The sequence below is a fragment of the Ptychodera flava genome, chromosome 8, assembly GCF_041260155.1.
Source record: "Ptychodera flava strain L36383 chromosome 8, AS_Pfla_20210202, whole genome shotgun sequence".
NCBI lineage: Eukaryota > Metazoa > Hemichordata > Enteropneusta > Ptychoderidae > Ptychodera > Ptychodera flava.
Window position 1 is genome coordinate 18,969,670 of NC_091935.1, and position 21,097 is coordinate 18,990,766.

Consider the following 21,097-nt stretch of genomic DNA (forward strand, 5'->3'; position numbering starts at 1 on the left):
AAAATTCACAAACCTCCGCAAAAATCTAAAAGACACACCAGTCAAAACAAAATTTACCGAAGTAAAGAACATAGAACAAACAAACCGAACCACCAAACGGACTCACAACGTGACCAAAAATTAATATACTTGCCTCGCTAATCGAAAAGCAAGACCACTAAAATGCATTAAAATAAATTTTCACAAACACAAACTAAGGAAAGAATCTACACCGCGACTGATGAGAAACCACAACCGGGTTTCGAAACGCAAGCGTCAAAGGGCGACTCTATCAACTTTTGTAACAACATAGGTCCGGCTGCGTCTCGCCATAAGCTTTCCCCACACAAACAAAACATTACCGTACACACTAATCCAAACTTCTCTACAAATATCCAAAGCGAAACAAACATTTTTATTAACACACACAATCGGATAAGAATGTAGGAACACATTTTCGAAACGAATCAAACACAAACTCGACACAAAAACATTTAGGATAGTTAGATGGGGAGCCTCTTTCACATTTTTACATCTCGCTATACTGTCTATGATTCTAAAAATAAAGTCATCTGCCACTTTTTCTGTATACGCGGTTTGGCAAAACTCATCTCTTCAATCGAAAGTCGGGCGATTTCATGGTTCTTTGGGGTACGTCGAGCTTAAGGAATGTGGTTATATTCGCGATGTTTTATTCGAAATTATTTATTTCTTCTAGGGCAAATGCACGTAATTCATGCTGTTGGAAATACTGGCCGCTCATAAACAAGACATAAACTCGATATCTGTGCATCTTTACTTTTATTGTCAAAGTACCATCGACACCCAAAAAAAACCAAATGGTTCAGTCCACGCGTGGGTTCAGTCCAGGTATTTGCAACGCCAGTCACCTAGGCGACGGTAATCCGCACCACTTATCACCATCGGGAAGGTACTCCTCCCCTATACCACTGGCGATCCCACCCTCAAGGCACTGCGTCATTCGACCAAGCATTGTTATTGTAATTTCCTGCATAAAATTAACAGCGAGGTCAACCGGTTTCAAACGCTCTCGCATTTTCTCTCATGGAGGACGGAGAAAAAAAAATCGTTACAAAACCATGCTAACAAGACCAGACACCAAAGGTTGTTAGTGTAAATCTTTATTGGCAATACATATCATAGTCAAAGGTATCAAAATAAAATAAACCACAGCAAGGAGAAACCTGTTCTGAGACAAAGGAGATTTGCCCCGAATAGGCCATACCTATCATGAATTCTGAGAGCTGAAATGTTTTTTTAAAGGTCATTTCAGGTAACAGAAGCCAATGATGTTAACAATTAACCTTCGTATTTGAAAAAAAATAGATAGTGCTGATGGTTGTAAGCAGTATAGTTTTAATATTTTATTGACTCAGTTCTTGACTCAGTACTTGTAGGAATCGTATTAATATTGTTTGTCATGTTTTTCGGGTCTTCATTGTCGACTAAAAGATTATTTTATGTCTTTTATTTATTGTGTAGTACAGCATGTAATTGTTCTAGATACGTGTTACATGTCTCGACTTGTCCCCGAGACTAGTCGTTCCCCCAGTTTAAGCGACGTATTCATGGCTTCTCTTCGATAATTCTGTGTGTGTGCGATGTGTGGTAGTAAGCGTACGTGCGTGAGTGCTTCACGAACTCTACAACGTGTGGAGCGGTCGCAGTCAGAAAAATGTAACAACTTATTAGCCGGTTATTGAACCACTCTTTTTTGAGAGTTGAGATATAGATGAGCGGTTCTGTCTGTTGCCTGTCTGCCAGGCGACTGCTGCCCTATGTTGTGGGTTCGAACCCGATTGAAAACTAGCAGTATTTCATGGAAAAGTTACTTATGAAGTTATCGAGATTAACAAACAAACAAAGATGAATGACTGAACGAACCTACGCACGAACGAAAGAACGAATGTATAAATGGAATGAACAACGAACAAACTTCAATGGGACATCAATACGTTTATAGTGCATTTCAGATTAGTTCCACAACTTAGTGTGTGAGGCAGACACGTCTCACGTACAATATTTATGATTGGCAAGGGTATCACAACACCACTTTTGAGTTACAAACTCTGAAACCCATTTAGTAAATGCATCAAAGCGACACGGGACAACTCTGTCTGAACAGACAGCTGAACTGTCGATTGTTCTTGATCTGCAATGTAGCTGTTTGAGTAACAGCAGCTGAAAGTTCTAACGCAACGCATGTTAAACACGATTGGAACTAATTTGGGATAATTGGATGGTGAAGTAATGACGACTTAATCTGCAAATGTAACCTCATCTAATTTTCTTTTTAACTCACACATTTCTTATTATGAGTAATTTGTAATATTGCAACATTCAGCTACAGGGCACCTAACACTTTTTAAATTTGAGGAAAATATCAAAATTCAATTATCCCAATTTAGTTCCAATCGTGTTGTTACTGCACTGCATCTCATATGATTGACAGAGTTTAAGTCCGAATATCTGAACATAATGTTGCGCATTTAATTTATGAACATGTGAAGTTAAAGCTGAGAACAAAATCTCTTAAAACACACAGTTTACCAAGTGCAATCAATTATATTATCAGTATTCTGTCTAGGCAGACTCACCCCATGCTGATTTACCATAATCAATGAATGAGTAAGCGTATTTGACTTTGAAAAGTGCCCTGATAGCCAAGCCAATCGTACGCGTACGTCTCCTAAACTGCAAAATGCCTGTTCCACACACTTAATTGTGCTTATTTATTCTACACATTCTATCCACTGAAGATAAATTTTAGGCGACTGACGATGAAAGTGTGGCAAACGTTCGAAACACAGCAAAATGGATAGTTGTGATATACAGAGTCGCTATTCTGGCGTGGAGACTGTGCATGGACATGCAGATTATAGCCATGTCTCGCCATGGCTTATCAGTTCACACAAAACAGCTGATAAAAATAGACATACAAAATGCATGTTATCATACTCTGAACGCAAACATCCAAGATATGACAATGTGTGGAGTTGCTTTCCCTGTATTCCATATCGGTGGATACTTCTATTAAAGAATACTTCAACTCATGATGACAAACCGTGAGCGCGGAAAATTCATATGTTGTATGAATTTATGGGATAAATACCGGAAACTGCCATTGAGGTTGAAGGTATGAGGTAACCAATGCAATTTTGAATTGAGATCTTTGATTGTGCTGTAAAGTCTGCGTCTAGAATTGATCGAATTGAACGTCTTTGTATACGCTCTAGAACTTGAATATTTCCAATCGGCGTGGTGCCCCAAACATTAGAACAATAACACAGAGCTATACGGCTACAGTAAAATATCTTTCTAGAAAGTAGTGTAAGGAAACGTCAAACTCTTGATAACAGATGTTTTGGCTTGACCTTGAAGACAGTGTACTGTATATGATCGGACAAATTAAGGTATAATGAAGCATGACACCTCAGCATGTATTGACGTGAAACCGGTAAAAGTAATATGGACTACAAAATAGCAATAAAGATTTAACTTTTCATGTTCTAGCAGTGTCGCTCATAACAAAATGTGATTATTATGACAGTGGCTAGTGCCCATAAATAAATGTTCGAAATATTTTAATTTATTAGCATTTCAGTAAAACAGTGCATCTTGAATGAATGCCTGGTTATAATTGATGATGACCGTTGCATTAGTGTGATCGCAACTTTTTGACTGCAATTTGATTCTTTGCGAAATATTATTTTTCTGCAGCTCCGGTTCCATCCTACAGCAATACATATGTTTATGATGATGAACAAGGAAAACGTTTGGATAAGTGATTAAACTAGTGAGAAGTTGTCATTTCGCAAATCTGGTTTGTGCTTGCCATACACTAGCTGCAGACGCAAATCTCAAATTCCTCTCCCTGCAGACAAAAGTATCTGAACCATTTTGCTGCAGACACAATTCTCTAAGTCCGGAAGCATACAATTTCTTCCCATACCATTTCTCACCAAAACAATTTCGCACCAAAACAACCTCGCACCAAAATTATTCTCCAAAGGTGTCATTTCACTCCGAATTTCGCTACCAAAACAACGGCACCTCCACTCAAACTATTGCCCAGCAATAAAGCTGAAAATTATCAATCAATACCATCGAGGTTTGCATCACCTTCCTTTTATACAAGGACTAAAGTCTTGAAGGTGTACACATTTCGAGAAAATGACATCGCGCAATTCCGCGCTGGGCATCCGAGTTGTAGTATATAGTAGTTCGTGTTGTCCTTTTTTACTAATTCTACCGTTTATGGTTTTATGCAAATGGTTCGTGGTAGCCAAAATGTCCTGACAAAGTAAAGCTCCCGCCGCGAGTTGCAGGTAAAAATCAACCTAGTTGTAAATCGTCGTATCATTGTTTTACGACGAGTTGGTAGTATTGTGATGGCACTATACTTAGGGCGAAGTGGTTTTAGTACGAGATGGTACTTGGGGCGAAGTGGCGTGGAAAGAGGCAGTACTTCGGACGAGGTGGTTTTCGTACGAAATCTTTTTGGGGCGAAGTTGTGTGGGGCGGCCTGGTTTTGTTGCGAAGTGTCAGGGACCCCCCCCCCCCCCCCCTTTCATAACAGACACATACATTGTAGATTGTCATTAAAAGACAATGTAAACAATAATTTTCTTTCGAAACTTTGATAACAGTTATCAATTGATAATATTCCGACCTCTGGAATTAGGTTAGTGCTACCGAAGTTGTAAATCAGGATATTTTTTTTCAAACAGACTGACAAACCTGAAGGCCGTACCGCTCTGTAGCTACACGACTTCAAGGTACTCAAGATCCTTCGTTCACGGTTGAAATAGTCTTGTCATATATACCAAAAGTATGGTCAATGCGCTTGAAAAGGACATGAACTGCAGCTCAAATAGAACGCCACTCACTTTGTGGAAGGGAAATGCATTTTGCTGAACTCTACGCCGGACCGAAACTCTCTACGTAGTGCTTGAACGATAGTGAACGAACGTACCGTTTAGTAGCTATGAGAGAAGGTCCGATTCTCATATTATATGAATAATTGCCTGCTCAAATGCGTTAGTACATGTCTGTGCACAAAATAAACCAATGGAGAAAGACGTATTAGTTATTTTATGAACGCTAAATGTCAATTTTTTTTTATTTAAAAGCCTTCTTTAGTGATAAAGTGAGTATCATATTATTTTTCCGGGTTCGGTGAGACTTAATAGGTCTGAAGTATTGTGAATAAGATGTTCCTTCCTACATATCCATAAGGAGTCAGCTATTTAGCGGAATAAACGACAAGTATATGATTGTACGTCTTCACATGATACACATCTATTGGAAATAATATCAGCGACCAATATTTGAAAAAAAAACATGTGTTAAAGATGTGTTGATTAAGGTCAAGACCTGACTTATATTATTATTCTCTCATGATTTTTATTCTCTTGACGGTAAAGATAGACGGTAGTACTTCGATATGCCGTAGTCGTCGGTCTTGGTGACGACTTATACTGAGTAAGTTTCCTTCAAGTGCAAGATATCTTGGCGGAACATTATGTCTCAATTGAATGCGTGTAAATAATTATCCCCATATATGCTGATTTCAGAGTGGGTGAAGTCGCGAATAATCATTGCGATCAACGCTAAAGTTAAAAACGATATTACGTTTGCCTTATCTCGCACAGTAAAGAGTCTTTGTCGTCTGCAATGGCATGTCGAGCTTAGACGTAACTCAAGCTCATTTGTGCTTACCTTAGAGCGTGTCAGTCTGTCGCTGTCTTGTATTATGACAAGGTGTAGGGCAGATCTTCCCCTCAAAACCCTAAAGCATATGCTGTAGACTAAGCGATCCACCTAAGGAGCTATGGGAGCGCTCGTACATAATGTCGCACTTGTTTTCATTCACTACTCTCGAGAAACAGTGTTAGCTACTGCTAGCAGTAAACAAAATATAGCTACATATCATATATGCTCAAAATTATAACTTGCAGAAAATGCCACATTAAAAATCATAGCATGTCAGTCAACCTGTGAAATTTATTGAGATACCTAGCAAAAATTTAAATGTGAAAAGTAGCATCATGTTTACACATATGTATAATGATTTACATCTCACAAAAATTTACCGCATCACCAGGGGAATATGAACTGCCTTAAAAGTAACCCTAATCAAATGATAGAGAGCCGAAGAAAACAAATTGATATTCATTATCTGATAAGAGAAACAAACTGTTTATTCGAATAGCTTGCTTTTTTAACATTCTTGTTGTAGCCGTAGTAATCGTTTTTGCACGTTTTATCGTATGAGTTTTAAATTTTGCACATGAAGAAACACTTTAATTTTGTTGAAAAACAGTAATTTCACTTCGAAAGACTTTAGATCACTAGATGACAATGTTAAACAGCCTAAAGAAAAAGACAACAGACTTTGTTATGACGAAAATACTCATATCAAACCAGGCAAAAATTATATCGAAATGTCGATTATGGTGTATCTAACGAAGAAAGGGCATTTCTGTTTTGACTCCTTAGACCCGGAAGTATTAAAAAAAATCAAAAGTACCGTTTTAAATAATAACCCAACATGTCTCTATGAGACTATAATAATTGAGGTTTAAAATTTCCTTTATGAAAGTGGGATATACATGCCCTCCTGACATATATTAACTTAGTATTTTCCATTAGCGAAATTATCATCAGATTCGCCAGATACATTTCCTCACTTCACAATAAGAATTCAGCTGCATACAGAACAGGCATGTGCGTCACGACATCCTGAACCCGGAAGTATGAAAAAAGGTACCGTTTTAAATAATAAACGGACATGTCCCTGTTAGACTATGATAAAACTTTACGGTTTTCCTTTATGAAAATGTGATTATACATGCCTTCCTGACATGTTAATTGTCTATATCCCACTAGCAAAATTATCATCAGGGTCTTCAGATACATTTCCTCACTTCACAATAAGAATTAAGCTGCATATAGAACAGGCGTTTATGTTACGACTCTCTGAATCCGAAAGTAAAAAAAAACGTTTTACATAACAGTCGAAATTATCCTTGTGCAACTATGATGAAACGTTGTGCTTATTCTTTATGAAAAAGTGATTACAAGTGCCTTCCTGACATATTAAAGGCCGAATAGCTGTATCTTTTAGCATTATTTTTGTGATTATACTTCCAAACTAAAACAAGTTCTTGGGAATGTACTCATCGAGGGATGTTTATACAAGCATAATAAACTGTCCACTGGGACTGCATGTGCAATTTTGAGGAAGGTAAATAATAAACGTCTGCCCAAACGTAAAATGGCGCCCTCATGCAAATAAAGCAAAAACAATGCAAATCATGCATATATGCATTGGAATTTTCACAGAAACAACAGAGTAGTAAACTATAATGCATAGTGCTGAATGTTTTTCACAGGTACATCATATGCTTTGTTTTCTTTGTAATATTACCAGTTTTTAAAAATGGCGGGAAATTAAAATAACGGTTAAAAGTTCAAGAGTTACAGCTACAGGGGCTTTAATTGGGCATTTTCCAGCGGCGAAATTATCATCACATTTGCCAAATACATTTCTTCACTTCACAATAAGAATTCGGCTGCATATAGAACAGGCATGTGTGTCACGACATCCTGAACCCGGAAGTATGAACAAACAACGTTTACATAACATTCGAACGTGTCCTTGATCATGTTGTGCGACTATAATAAAACATTATAATTTTTCTTTATGGAAGTGAGATTGCACATGCCACCTGACATATAAATTGAGTATATTCCACGAGGGAAATTATCATCAGGGTCGTCAGATACATTTCCTCACTTAACAGTAAGAATTCAGCTGCATGTAGTTTCCAATTTCAGGAATGACGGAAGTCACTCCAAGTACAGTGTCACTACAACATCTCGCCGAGGCATAACCTTCAAAGTGACCCGTACCTCAAATTTAAAAACAATGCAACTCCCCTTTCAACGGCACGATTAGTTCTCCACTCTGTAAGAATTAAGCCTTTCGTACCTCGAAGAGCTGTATGGCGTCTCGTTAGCCAAAATAAACACGTCCTTTTAGCAAATTTCTCAACAAATACAGTCTCGATTTCATAATAAACAAACGACAGTATTCTAACTGTACACATGAATATCAGAGTTTTGGTGAACGTACCTGTCAATGATACTGTGAGGCACAAAATCAACCAGCTTTGAAGGACATACATTTTTTATGGTTGCAGTGTAAGCCGTGCGTGTGACGGTGTCTAGGGCATTACGGGAAAACTTTGAGTAGGTGTAGGCTATTAGCCTTTTACATACGTCAAAACTTACTCACGACGTTTACGATTTAGTAATTTTGGCAAAAGATCCGTGTTTTTTCAGGTTCTCATCTTTTACTACACTAAGTCTTCCTAAATATATCTCAAAACAAAGCGATTAATTCTTGGTCACACGAGGAAGTGGAGATCGGTCATGATATGCCAAGATGGTTTCCAATTGTTATAAGCTTCGCCCAATTGAAAGAGATCATTGAAATGAAAAGTAGGTCACGCTGCTACGCCTAGGCTTGCCTTTAAGGCAAATGACCGGGTCAACATTCAAGAGACCACTAGACGGCGCCAGAAAGAATCTATTGTCCAATATACCCTACTTTCAGCTCTATAAATAAATGTACAGGAGAGACAGAATTAAACACACTCTTAAAAAAAATCAATTATATTTGACTTCGTTGCGTTTCCTTCATTCCAACCGTTAATGGTATTTCAACAATACAACGTAACCATGCACGAAAAGACGACATTATGAGGTGGACTTAAAAGTACCGATTACTTGGTAGTCACATGTAAGAAATCGATAAGTAACCGCGTACTGTAACCATAACATAACCGGCGAAACGTGCATGTTGATATGCCACGCAACTGGTGCTTTCTGCTTTCAGAATTTTTGGCTTTTTGGCGGTATATGCCTTGCATGACCAACGCATATCAGACTAGGGTGTAGTAGGGAAACATTAATTGCATTCTCAAACGAGTTGCCCGGCAAAATTAGCCAAAGCGAGTGTACGTAGAAGCTTTGGAAACTACTTCCTGGTTAAATGTAAGAAATTCAGTGCTAGAAAACGGAAAAGCCTTACACAAGATGGATATTCAAAAGCCTTAAATAGTGTGTTTGTATTTGGATACCTCTTTTGTCTTCGATATCTCTCAGACTTCTCCATCAATTGTCACGTAATTTGGTACATGTATATGGCATCTTCGACGGTGAAAGTAGATCTGTTTAGGGTTTGGAAGCTAAATTAACACAACAATTCAGTGTTAGAAGTGTTCATTTATAATAAAGCTTTCTGTAAAATTTATACTTTCGTTTCTTCGATACGTTCTCGAAATATAATCAAGTAATGCGTTTCTTCTGTATTTCTTCTTTGCCGTTTTGGCGACAACGTGAATGGTGAGTTTAAAGGCGGAGCCTCCCTTTAAAAGGACGCCAAGGTATGGCGGCGTTCATCGTTGTAAGTGGACACCAAACAGGCAACACGCGGGCACACGCTCCAGAAAATGCCACTTTTTAGTTTTCCCGGCCGCAAAAACACAGACAGACTGCCAAGCGGTCAGCGTGAAGTTGCTGCCGATCGAACTCTGTGGTTATATTCAAAGTTTAACGCGACTGGAAGACAATTTTTTAGGAAATTCGAGCGTTTGTGGTGGGGAATCAATGACCGTTGGCGATTTGAACCGACCGTCAATCAAAAGTTTGCATAATCTCTGTTTACAAGATTAGTAAAATGTGACAAAAGGTTGAGATCAGTTTGTGTAATTAATGTTATAGAATCAAACATCATACTAGCCATGTGTTTGACTGGGAGGAGAACTCCACCAATGCGAGAACCTGGATTGAAAAGTGCGGCTTTAATTCCAGGCATTCTACTTGTTCATCATGACATGTTCATCATGACTAGTTCATCATCTGATTAATAAACTTTGCTGATTTCAGACTTAGGAAGAATTTGGCACTCTTTTTCCGATGCCATCTTTAAACAGATACTCCGACTTTGAGCTCGACATTTATAGAAATGTTTGTTTTCATTATTAGACGTCGTCCTTCGCCATAATCTTTTCGATACTGGTCATTATTTGGCCAATTTGTGAACATACTAACGTAAATTTGAACTCAAACAAATTTGTTGGAAATGAGGAGTAAATAATTCTTGAAAATTAACACAAAACAATACTACTAACATGTAAATTGTGAATAGGTATCTACACTATTCGAGTTCCACGACCTGCAACTCATGATCCAACCAGGGCCTTTCTTTCATCATGTACTTTTGTACTTACTGATTCACTAGCGCTTTATTTGTACGAAACAGCTTGCCTCATGCATTTATACTTTCAACTTATTCACCCACATCATTTAAATACAAACCCACTGAAGTTGTAAAGATTGGAGTTGTTTACGAGTCCTTTGGAGTCCATCAATCGGAATAATATTATTTGTGTATCATCCACCTCAATTACTAAATTCTCAGCAAGCTGCATCCCCTAAGGTAAAGGTTTTCCTGCTGTTAATTTAGTCGTCCAGATTAATAATGTCTCGATGTTTTTGATTTTCCAGAAAATCTCCTTTCCTGTAAAAACAGTACCTACTGTACGAAATGTTAATCCAACAGAATATTACCACAGTCCACATCCTTTTCTATACCCTTGTCACGTTACATTTTGATTAAATCACTTAATAACTCATGTGAAGGACTTCTGTCATACAAAATTTTAATTAATATTAAGGGGCCTAGGACTATCGAATTTTGCCGAGAAAATTAACAAATACAAAATAGAATGATGTACCGAGGGCCTTGACCACAAATGGTCTACAGATCAAAATGCAAAGTGTGTCAAGATCTGTAAAATGAGAACGTTTAACTTGAAACAGAGAAGTGAATCAGTAATAAGCCAGCGTATATTGTAGGACAATAAGTTATCTTCCAGTTCCCCTTTAAGCGGCAGCGGATTGATTATACACACAGTTGAAAATTGTTTTCTGTAATTTGTAGTCGTGATCGAGTTTGTTTGCTTTATATTCTGTAAATTTATATCATTTTGATACTTTTTACAAGGTGCAATGCTTTGTATAATTACCCATGTTTCCTTATGAGTTAAGCTCATTTCTTTAAATGTATTGAATTGATGTAGTTTCTTTAAAATCACAACGATAGTATGACTCATCTAGGTCGCGACTCGCGCCCCTCAACCCAGCTAAGCCTAAACTAACTTGCTCCAAAAATACCAACTTCTTCCCGAACCCGACTAAGCAAACGTGACATTGTGCCTAACATGAAAGAAGCAAAGTAATATTATTTCGGTTAACTGCAACATAACGAACTTCGATATGTAATTTTTTATATTCTTTATTGTTTAGTCATATTTATAGAATAATGATTAGCGTGTTTCCCGATCGGTGTTACCCAAGTCCGCAGTCAGAAACCTTTCACCAGTCACCTCAATCCGTTGTTTTTGTCACAAACTATCTTACACAAAATCAAGTAAAACTAAAGCCAAACAAATGAAAAGGGCTGGATAAAACACGTGCGCAGGGTAATAATAAAATCAAAACCGAGAGAGAAATTCATTAAAGATTTAAAACTCAAGTTTGTAAAACATAGATAGCTTACGATTCTTCTGAAGATATTAGAATTGTTATTCAAAGAGTTAAAAATAGCTACAGTTAGAACTGGATCATTTAACTGAAAATAGTATCAATAGAACCACAGCAAACTGGTATGAATTCATTGAAAAATCACAGAGTTTTTTTTTGGCATAGAAAGGACTAACTCCAAGAGATTTCATATCACTGAGATTGTAAATAATAATAGTGTGAAAAATGCGAATTTTCAAACTGTTTTGAGTGAGAGAAAGGCCTAATTATTCCGATTAGTATTGCAGTTGAAAAAAAGAATAGCTCCAACGCTATAATCATTGATTTTTTTCAAAACAATTGATTTATCAAAGTTAAGTGAAAGGGACAGTGAGCGGTGCGAGGGACTCAACCCTGTTGAAAAGAAACACATCACTCTCTTAATGGCATGTCCACTGCAAGGTGACCCCCGATTTTTATTATTGATTTGGTAAGAGAATGGTTGAAAGTTCCATTCAGGAAAGTTTTAGCAAAAGTTTAAGTCTTTCACTTTCAGGGCGCAAACTACCTTAATTGGGATAGCCCAGGTAGACTCTAGTTTCCTTTACATTTTCAATATCAAGGTGTACAATATCACAACCTTCCATGGTTGGACCCATCGCTTCATATTTGAATGGTCCTGATCAGATGAGTAGAAATTCAGTGATTGGTGATAACAAAGAGAGGGGCCAGTTATGATCGAATGTTTTGCCTCATATAAAGCTCTCAAGGTCTCATGGATAAAGTGTACTATTTGCTGACGATAATCACCCATGGGAGGGTTTTCTGAAATTATTTCCAGCTCTTACAACCAGTTGTTGACACATCGTTGTAATTTTTGTTTAAAATCTTTACCAATTCGTGTGCCAAACTCTTATGAAATGATGTATATTTTTTATTGCGATCGACCCCTGTAAGTTATTTGGTGTCCTCAACAAATTATTTAGAATAAAGTTTGAACTTTCTATGTGCATGGAAACGTTCAATACAATGAGGATAACAATAAATGTCACCTTCGCTATCCGATGTTTGATTTGCTGTCATAATTAAGCCAATCATTTGCTCTCTTTCTCTTGTATATCAAATAAACATTCAACGTTTTGAACACTACGGTACATTCTAAAGTCATATTTGGATCCAAGGAGCGGTTTGTTAAAAAGGTATAGCCAACTAGTAGTAGACGGTCGGTCTTCTGTCTACCTTTGGTTCACAGTGTACTTTGTACACCTTACCGTATACGCTCCACTTTAAGTGAACAAAACATTTGCTCTTCTCTTCTCTTTTGGTGCTACCAAATAATTGACTGTATGATGTTGTGGTAATATTGCAGTGACACGAAATGACAATTTCCTCAAAACGCGTCTTGATTTACTAGAATCACAAGCCTTTTCGTGTTTTTTATCACAAATTCCAATATATTATTGTCGATTTGAGCTGTACTTTAACAAGGAAAATGTTTCCATGAGTCTTGACGTTTGCCAGTTTTAAAAAGAATATTCTATTAAATGTCTATCCGAAAGGCGATATAAATCCGACGGTCATAGGGATTACAGTCGTTAAAAACGTGTTCTGAGATAATGGCAAAACTTGCAAGCAAGCAGGATCTGTAGTGATAATTGGATCTCGTATGACAGATGAATTCAGTTTAGTGACTTGCAACCCCAGTATCCGCCTAGAGCTATTGATCATTGTACATTCTCTTCAGTCATGCCTTCGATCACGTTTCACCAGTATGAATTTCGTGTCTAATATCTTTTTGGTTGCAACATGTCACGCCTTAAATGCTTCAAGGTTAATGTTGACTAGACTCTCCGTAATCGCTCCAGGGTCTCTGACTTGAAGAAGCGATCATAAATGAGATATGTAGATAGAATAAAGTGTCGAATTGTTAATTTACTAGAGTGTTGACACGGCCATGTCCTAATTTCTATTGCGTGATAGTGACTTTCTGTCTCTTCAAATGTGGCTTGAACAAACATAGAGCCTTTGCTTATTTTTGTTAACATTTTAATCGTACACTCAAAAAGACCGATGATTTTCACAGGCACATGATAGCACTGACACAACCTAGGGAAAGATATCGCAATCTACATCTAATCAAAGATACAAAAACTTTCAAATTGTAAAGAAGGTACACGAAGACCCGTTTCGTGTTGCTGACAAATAGCAACCGTAAAAACATACAATATGTTAGTCCCAAATTGACATATAAATGCTAATAACGTAAAGGATGTGGTAGATTTAACACGAATAGTATCAAGGCGGCACATTGTAAATACCACAATATCAAGATTTCTGCTCTTAAGTGACAAAAGATACATAGTACAATTTCATAAACAACCCGAAAACTGAAAGCTGATTGTTGATAAATATTGTCTTGAAAATCTGTAATCTGTCCGATTGCTAATACTCTCTAACACTTAGTTTAAATTTGACAATGTTTATACTATTTTAAAGTAGATGGGACCGTGAGAAACCGATCATTACGTGTACGCATGAAGGAACGAACACTAGTGTCAATGTACACAACTGTTTGAGCTATGGCGCTGACAATAGCTTTGCACGGCCGTTAAGCTCTACCGTTTCGGTATACAATGTTGCATTTTTGGCATGCAAGTTCGAGGTTTCCTTGATGTCTTTACTAACCAAAAGAGACAACCATTTTCCTCAAAGCTACTGCTTAGAAAAGCTACGCTAGAGACGTGCCAATAATTGTACCTTTATAGTTTGTATACCAACATTTGTTACTGAGATCTAATTCATTCTAATTCACAGTGAAGCAGAAGTTCTCGGGATGATAGCTTCGGCGGTGCTTCCTTCATCTGCAAATGCCGTCAACGATGCGGTCGTCTGAGTGTGTCCTACTCTTTCATCAACGAACGAAACTGTCGCCGTTACACCCATGTTACCCTCTCTTACGGTCATTGAAGTGGTTTGGACGGCCGGCCTTTCACTCTCGTCTAAACTAGTAACATTACCGCGGAATAGTTTTCCCGTCAGTAACTCTATGCAGGCGACACGGAAATTCTTGTTGCAAGCCCCATAAAGGATCGGGTTGAGGCAACCGGCAATATGTAAACCTGGGTAGATTATGATGTACACCTCGGCCGGTGGCGGTATTCTCAACCACATGTACGTATTAGCAATTATAACATACGGTAGGTAACCAAAGGTTATCATAAAAAATACTACCAGCAGAATTTTCAACATCCTGACTTCTTGAGCGTTTGGTCCAGCGTGTGTATTGCTGATATGACCAGGGTAGGCTTGGACACGACGGCGGCTTTTGCGCACTGCGAAGAAAATAAGGACGTAGAAGATGACAGTGACTAAACTTGGAATATACAATGTTAGAGCAGAGTCGAGTTCACCGATGTAAGCACGACAACGGAACAGCATTGGGGAATACTTCGAGTGCGTTGGCATGTTTACGGCATGAAATGCCAGCGGAAACCCCCAGGAGAACAGAAGGCCAAGTGTAACAGTTAGCTTGTTAGTGATTCGAGGGTACACGTTGTGGTGAGCGATGTAAACATATCGATTAATGGCGATGCATGCTGCCAGCAGTAAAGATGTGCTCATCAATGCCGGGTGGAGGATATTGTGAAGAACGCACATGTTGCGTCCGAATATCCAGCCACGGCGAAAATGCAAATCCACCGAGAATGACGAGACGAAGATAGCAGCAACGATGTCTGTCAAACTAAGGTTGACGAGGAAGGCATTTGCCAGTGTTCGCAGCTTCTTCTTCAAAGTAAATACACCAATGAAGACGATGTTGCCAACAAGAGTGACAATAGCAATAAGCATCTCTAAAACAGCGGTCAGTTGCGTTGTCCACACTCTTGGCAGACCGGGAGAAATCTCCACAGCTTCGCTTTCAGAGACAGTGGCGTTCATGCTTCAAAGGGTAGTAGTCTGGATTAGGAACAAGTAAGTTTAGAGGACTGACTCCTAAAACCTCTGAGAGGACGTTTGTCAGGAATGATCGAAAAGAAAAAAGTGCAGTCAAACATGAAGCCTTTAAAGGTATACTGTCACCTGGTCCAATTTGCCACAGTTCCCATGGAAAGAGAAAATCTAACCAATCACAGATTTTAAGCGGGTGGCCGCTTTTTAAAAACAACGCCCTCACATAGGCATTTTGAATACCAAGGAACGCCTCTCTGACCATATATGGGCATATTTCGATTACAGGTGACTGTATCCCTTTAATATTTATATTATAATTCCACACCGTGCGCGTCGACATTTTGAGACACTTGCATTGGCCATTTAAGTCACGTGACCTATTGTTAATATTATACGCATACGGTTTTATAAGCCTTTTCACTTATGACGTCTAAAATCGCTCAATCTCAAATACGTTCTGGAGCATAAGAATTATTCACTTAACCTTGTACATGGCCGATATTGCAACATTCTGTGCGAGGGAGAACAGGGCATGATACCTTGACCATGAAGCAAAATTATTCTTGTCATCTTTAACAATTGTGAGCGGGCTGATCGACGAGACAATATCTATGTTATTCGTTTGCAACATTAACAAGTGAAGAGATAATCCAAAGGGACGAATTTGAGTATGTCACGTCAATGTTGTCATGTGTTTTTTCACATTTGATAGTCCTTATTCGGGGCAAGCCTCTCTCACAAAACAATTTCTCTGAAAACTTTGGATGTTCTTTTGTTTACTTGTGTTATAATCTAAACAAAGAGCTCCGTGCAGACCGTCAACATTATTATTTATCGACTAAGGCATGAGAAAAGTCAAATTGATGAGCTCGGCTTTGCTTCGCTTGTTAACATTTACGTTGGACATTCTCTGGGCTTAGCCCATAAAGAGAATTTAATGCTCAGAGAGTTGCTCTGTATTGCTTTATCATAATATCACACTGAGGCTGCATATATAAGCTTGCTCAGCTATGTAATTTCAGTAACAATTCAATGTTAGTAGTAGATGGTTTTGGATAAAGATATTTTGATTGTTGAATGATAGCCTCACAGCTTTGCTGGCTACCTGTGTAGCGGTTTTCAGAGACCGACTAGTCAGCGCGCTGCAGCGTAATTTGTGCCACTGTGGTGACCCTTGACCGGACACAGACGAGTGCAAAAAAAAACAACACCTTGCTATCGAACAGTGTGGTACGTTTTATCCCAAATAAAAGTATACAGTATCGCTCTTGATCGTATTACTGACAAAGATATCCACAGAGGCAGACAATTTTCAAGCAACGAAATTGAATAATAAACTGTTAACAAAGGAGAGATCATGGTCTTAACACATAAAGATTTAATGAACAATCCGGAAATTGGTGTAAATTATTGATGAATCTTTATCGTTAACGTTGAAAATAAGAGGTTATTTTTATTTCCAATAACTTCTGACTTTACGGTTGTTCTGAGTTGAACAATAATTTTATACATTGAAGGGACAGAGTCGGTCATTTTCTACAATTTTTCGATGACAAAAAACTCCAGTCAAATCAAAAGGCGACCCAAATAGTGATCATAGATGTCTTAGAGGATACGTATAACCACCTCCTTGCTCTTTACGGCAAGGTTCAATATTTGCCTGGGCGTCCGCGCGATTTGAACTAGCCGCCATGTTTGAACTCCAGCACATAACATACTAACTTCAGCATACTAACTCCAGCACATAACATACTAACTTCAGCATACTAACTCCAGCACATAACATACTAACGTCAGCGCAATGAATTCATAACGAGGACCACACTCACACACTACTGTAAAATAGAAAAACTTAAAATGGTATTTGCCTGCAAGTTTGATTTACCATCAAATGACACGGATCGTGGAACAGAATAAAGTCAAATACCCGATAATTCAAAGACAAAACAAAAACGATGTAAGATTCTTATGGTGATAGTCAAACAGGTACACAGTAATACATTTTCTTTGTAATATTATGAGCAAATCTTGATGTACCTAAATCTTCATCGACTTTCGGGAATTTTCTTGCAACTACATTAGGGGTCGAATCATAGTGTACCAAATCCAAGCCTTCAACCCAGCGTACAGATATACCTTCTGGGCAAGCGTATTAATTCCTAATGCTACATAATAGCAGAGAATATTCAACAACACATATGTTTTGCTGGAGGGATTTAGAAAACACGAGCGTGTTGGAAGGTCAATCCGATTTAGTCTTGGTTTTGCTGAGAAAGCCGACAAGATTCTAACAGCGCTGATGGCGATGTCAGTAACTATTAAATGACAACTCTTTGTCGTGTCCTCTGAATACAGATTCAATCAGAGAACATCGGTGGTAACAAAGTACCAATGTCATCATCTCTCGAAGCGTGATCTCCGAAAGTCTCTTGAAAATTCGAACAACGAAGACTTTGCTTCTTAAAGATGGCATTGTATGCAGCCGCACATGTACACAGTTAATAGATGTATTAGCTGAGCACTTCGTTATGAACTATTTTGTTCATCATCTATTTCTCTGTCCACAGTCAATGGAACTCTTTCAGAAAACAGTAGTAGCGTCGAGCGCAAATGCGTGTTTCCCTTTGCAAATTTTGGCAAACACTGCTAAGACATCAGGTGACAGCAAGCTCGCAAAGAAAGAAATGGCCGATGTAAAAATAGGGATAACTAAAGTTGCGCTATACCGTTAGTTCTGTGATATATCGAGTTAAATGGTGCTTGCACACATGATTCACTAATGTTTTAGCAAGGTCAGGCTAAATGCACTTTCTCCAAGCTGTGGGTGGTCAATACAGCTACTTCAGTAGAACAACAGTAGCGTTTTTGTTTTGAAAAATTAATACTTAAAAATTGACACCTTCAACTTTTTTCTCGACGTTTACTCCTAAATAGTTATTGAAAACTGGTAACCTCTCATAAATGTCAAATTATTGAAGAAAATGCAACACTGCCATGATTTCGCTCGTCTTATTTGTTTTATCCCTGGTCATGTCATTTAGTCACTCAGCCAATTAAAGAATTTCTTCAGCTATGCACTGCTTGAACTTCGTATCTCCCCATCAAGATGTTCGCGAGTACTGGGAAAAACGAAAAGCGTAACAATGTCGAAAACAAAATGGACGACTCAAAGTATCGAAATAAATGCTCATATAAACAAACGCGACGACTTAAATGTTCGCTTATCCATAAATATTACAAATTGCAAGTCCGTGTGAGGTCTAGAGAAACAAAGAATTGCAGAACATGTGAACGCATGTAAATAGCACTTGAAAGTTTCTTAATTTCATGATGAAGTTTTTTTATTGCTAAATATTTTTCATTTGATATTTATTTGACGAAGTCGTGTTGTTGGTCGTCAATGTTATAGGATAGCTGTATCAATCAACGTGGCATCACCATTGAACACTAATTATCTGTTGTTCGGGGCAATGGTTTGTGCTGTAAAGGGAGGTATTCCGTTTGCTCGGAAATAATGACAAAAAGAGAGACGGTCTTAGTATCCTTATCGCGATTATCACACACAGGAAAGAAATGATGTTGTCTTGCTTTCATGAAAAAAGTGAATTTATACCCATATTAAAATATCACTACTCGCACGTTTATGGAAAACTGTATTGAAAACTCATCGTTGTCGACTTTTCTTTTTAGTGAGCTTTTGTGTTAGGTTTCGTCTATTGTTGATATCTTATGCAGACCACTGTATATTTGTCACTTACTCTGTGGGATCAAAGAATAATACACGATATAGGTCGCACACATACACCCTGAGTTATATAAGACGGCGGTCAAGGTTGAATTATGGATGTTTTGGGCCTCACAAGTTGAAATGTGAACCTTATCTGTGAGACATTTAGATCACACGCTTTTCTGTCCAGTACGGTCTTGCTTTATTGCTGAAGAAGGCAGAGCTTTTGAAACAATGAAGGCATTTTAGTCGAGGGACAAAAAGCGAGCATAAGAACTCATCGCTGAATTTGTGAAAGAAGATATTGAATCTTGTAATAGTCGCATTTTATCTCGGACAGGTAAAGCGGGCTTTAAAAGTTTGTTATATATGTAATCAATTAACTACATCATAGAAATGTATTTCTTTTAATCCCGACATGTGATGATATATTTGCCGAAATACAAACCCATTACTTTCTTTAAACCTCACAAAAAGGAAACAGCACCACTCTTACTTTCTTCGAAAGCTGGAATATAATGAGGAACGGTCCCTAACACAGAAGACTTGGATGTGAATCATATGACAGGAGGTGTATCTGAAGGATATTTGAAATAAAGGTAGCTGATATTTCAGCGGGCATTTATTGGTGGCATGAAGAGATTCGTATCTGTTTGCCATCATTAATTGCAATCTCGATTTCGACTTACAAACGGACATAAGCTTCACATTGATGAAAGAAGATTATTGCCCTGGAGGGATACAAACAAGTCTATCGTCCTTGAGGTCAACGTGACACAGGCAAATCTTAAATTCTTTTCAAAACTTTGGAGTGTAATTGACTCGTAAAGGTGAATGAATAGTGGTAACCTTTGGGTCGAATAAGACGTAAATGTTCTCGCACGCCACAAAAGACAACCTTGCTTTCAGATGATTCATGCAGTATCGCATTGATAAGGGTCAGAGCTACCATCATAGAGGTTGCAGAATTGTCCGTCCCCAGGGGTAGGGGCGGGGTTAGGGGTGTCTTGTTTAGGGGTTTTTTCTTGCTATGGTTTATTTTATTCTAATACGTTTGGCGGTGACATGTATTGCAAATTAAGAATATTGCCAAACTTAGGTGTCTTAGTCTTATGCTAGCACTGGTATTGTAACAATTTCTTTTTTTTCCTTCGCTGTGTCACGTATTTGTCCTTTGACAATCTTACCGACGTTTTGTCATTGTCTTTGTCTATTATCTGATGCATTTGATTGCCTAATGCGCCAAAGCAAGCAATTAGGATAAATTACCAATCTGTGGAGGCTGTCACCAGATTTTTATCTCCGCATTAACTTTGACAAAGTCAACAGCGAACACACCAGCAAGGTATAACAGTACTAAATATTCATTTCTACCTTTTATGGTGAAGACACAATAGTTTGGCTTCTTAGCAAGTTCAACGTTATTACTATCCGCCTTTTGATTTTCACCACAGGATATTGCAAGCAATATTCGTCTTGGAGTTATGATCAATAAATGCAACTTTTCATTATACAAGTCTGACCTTTGTTGCGTGTGTGCCTATTACTTTACCCCGCTATCTCTGTATAGTATTTCAAAGAAAACAGTCGATATCTGTTAAATACCCTCCCTAATCCCTTTCGCATTAATTAATTCTTCCATGATTCTTCCGATTAACAACGCGGGGACTTATTGCTCTGATCAGATACCTCGTCAGCAGCTCGTGTCTGTTTACCATATGAGCTGCTAAGACTAGACTATCAATCTAGGTATTTCCTGTTCAGAGAGGAAAAACTTAGCTTGTGCATGTAATAACTATCTTTATGCCTTTTGATCGTGTCTTT

At 38.1% G+C, this 21,097-nt stretch overlaps 2 protein-coding genes across 3 annotated transcripts in view; both read right to left on the reverse strand.

Annotated features, from left to right (window-relative positions):
• Positions 1–8,233, reverse strand: part of LOC139138719 (angiopoietin-1 receptor-like) — an 87,065-nt gene extending 78,832 nt beyond the window's left edge. The window contains exon 1 of one of the 2 annotated variants that reach the window (XR_011553661.1): positions 8,141–8,233. Coding sequence is in view for 1 of the 2 variants with exons in the window: in XM_070707227.1 (XP_070563328.1) it covers positions 8,141–8,192 (52 nt within the window). In the remaining variant the exon portion in view is untranslated. The remainder of the gene's footprint in view (positions 1–8,140) is intronic. The other variant, XM_070707227.1, reaches the window with a different exon arrangement.
• A 6,170-nt stretch (positions 8,234–14,403) lies between these two features.
• Positions 14,404–15,534, reverse strand: LOC139139551 (melatonin receptor type 1A-like). Its single transcript, XM_070708464.1, has one exon. It carries the CDS (start codon positions 15,532–15,534, stop codon positions 14,404–14,406), a length of 1,131 nt encoding a protein of 376 aa, XP_070564565.1.
• Between the last annotated feature and the right edge of the window lie 5,563 nt (positions 15,535–21,097).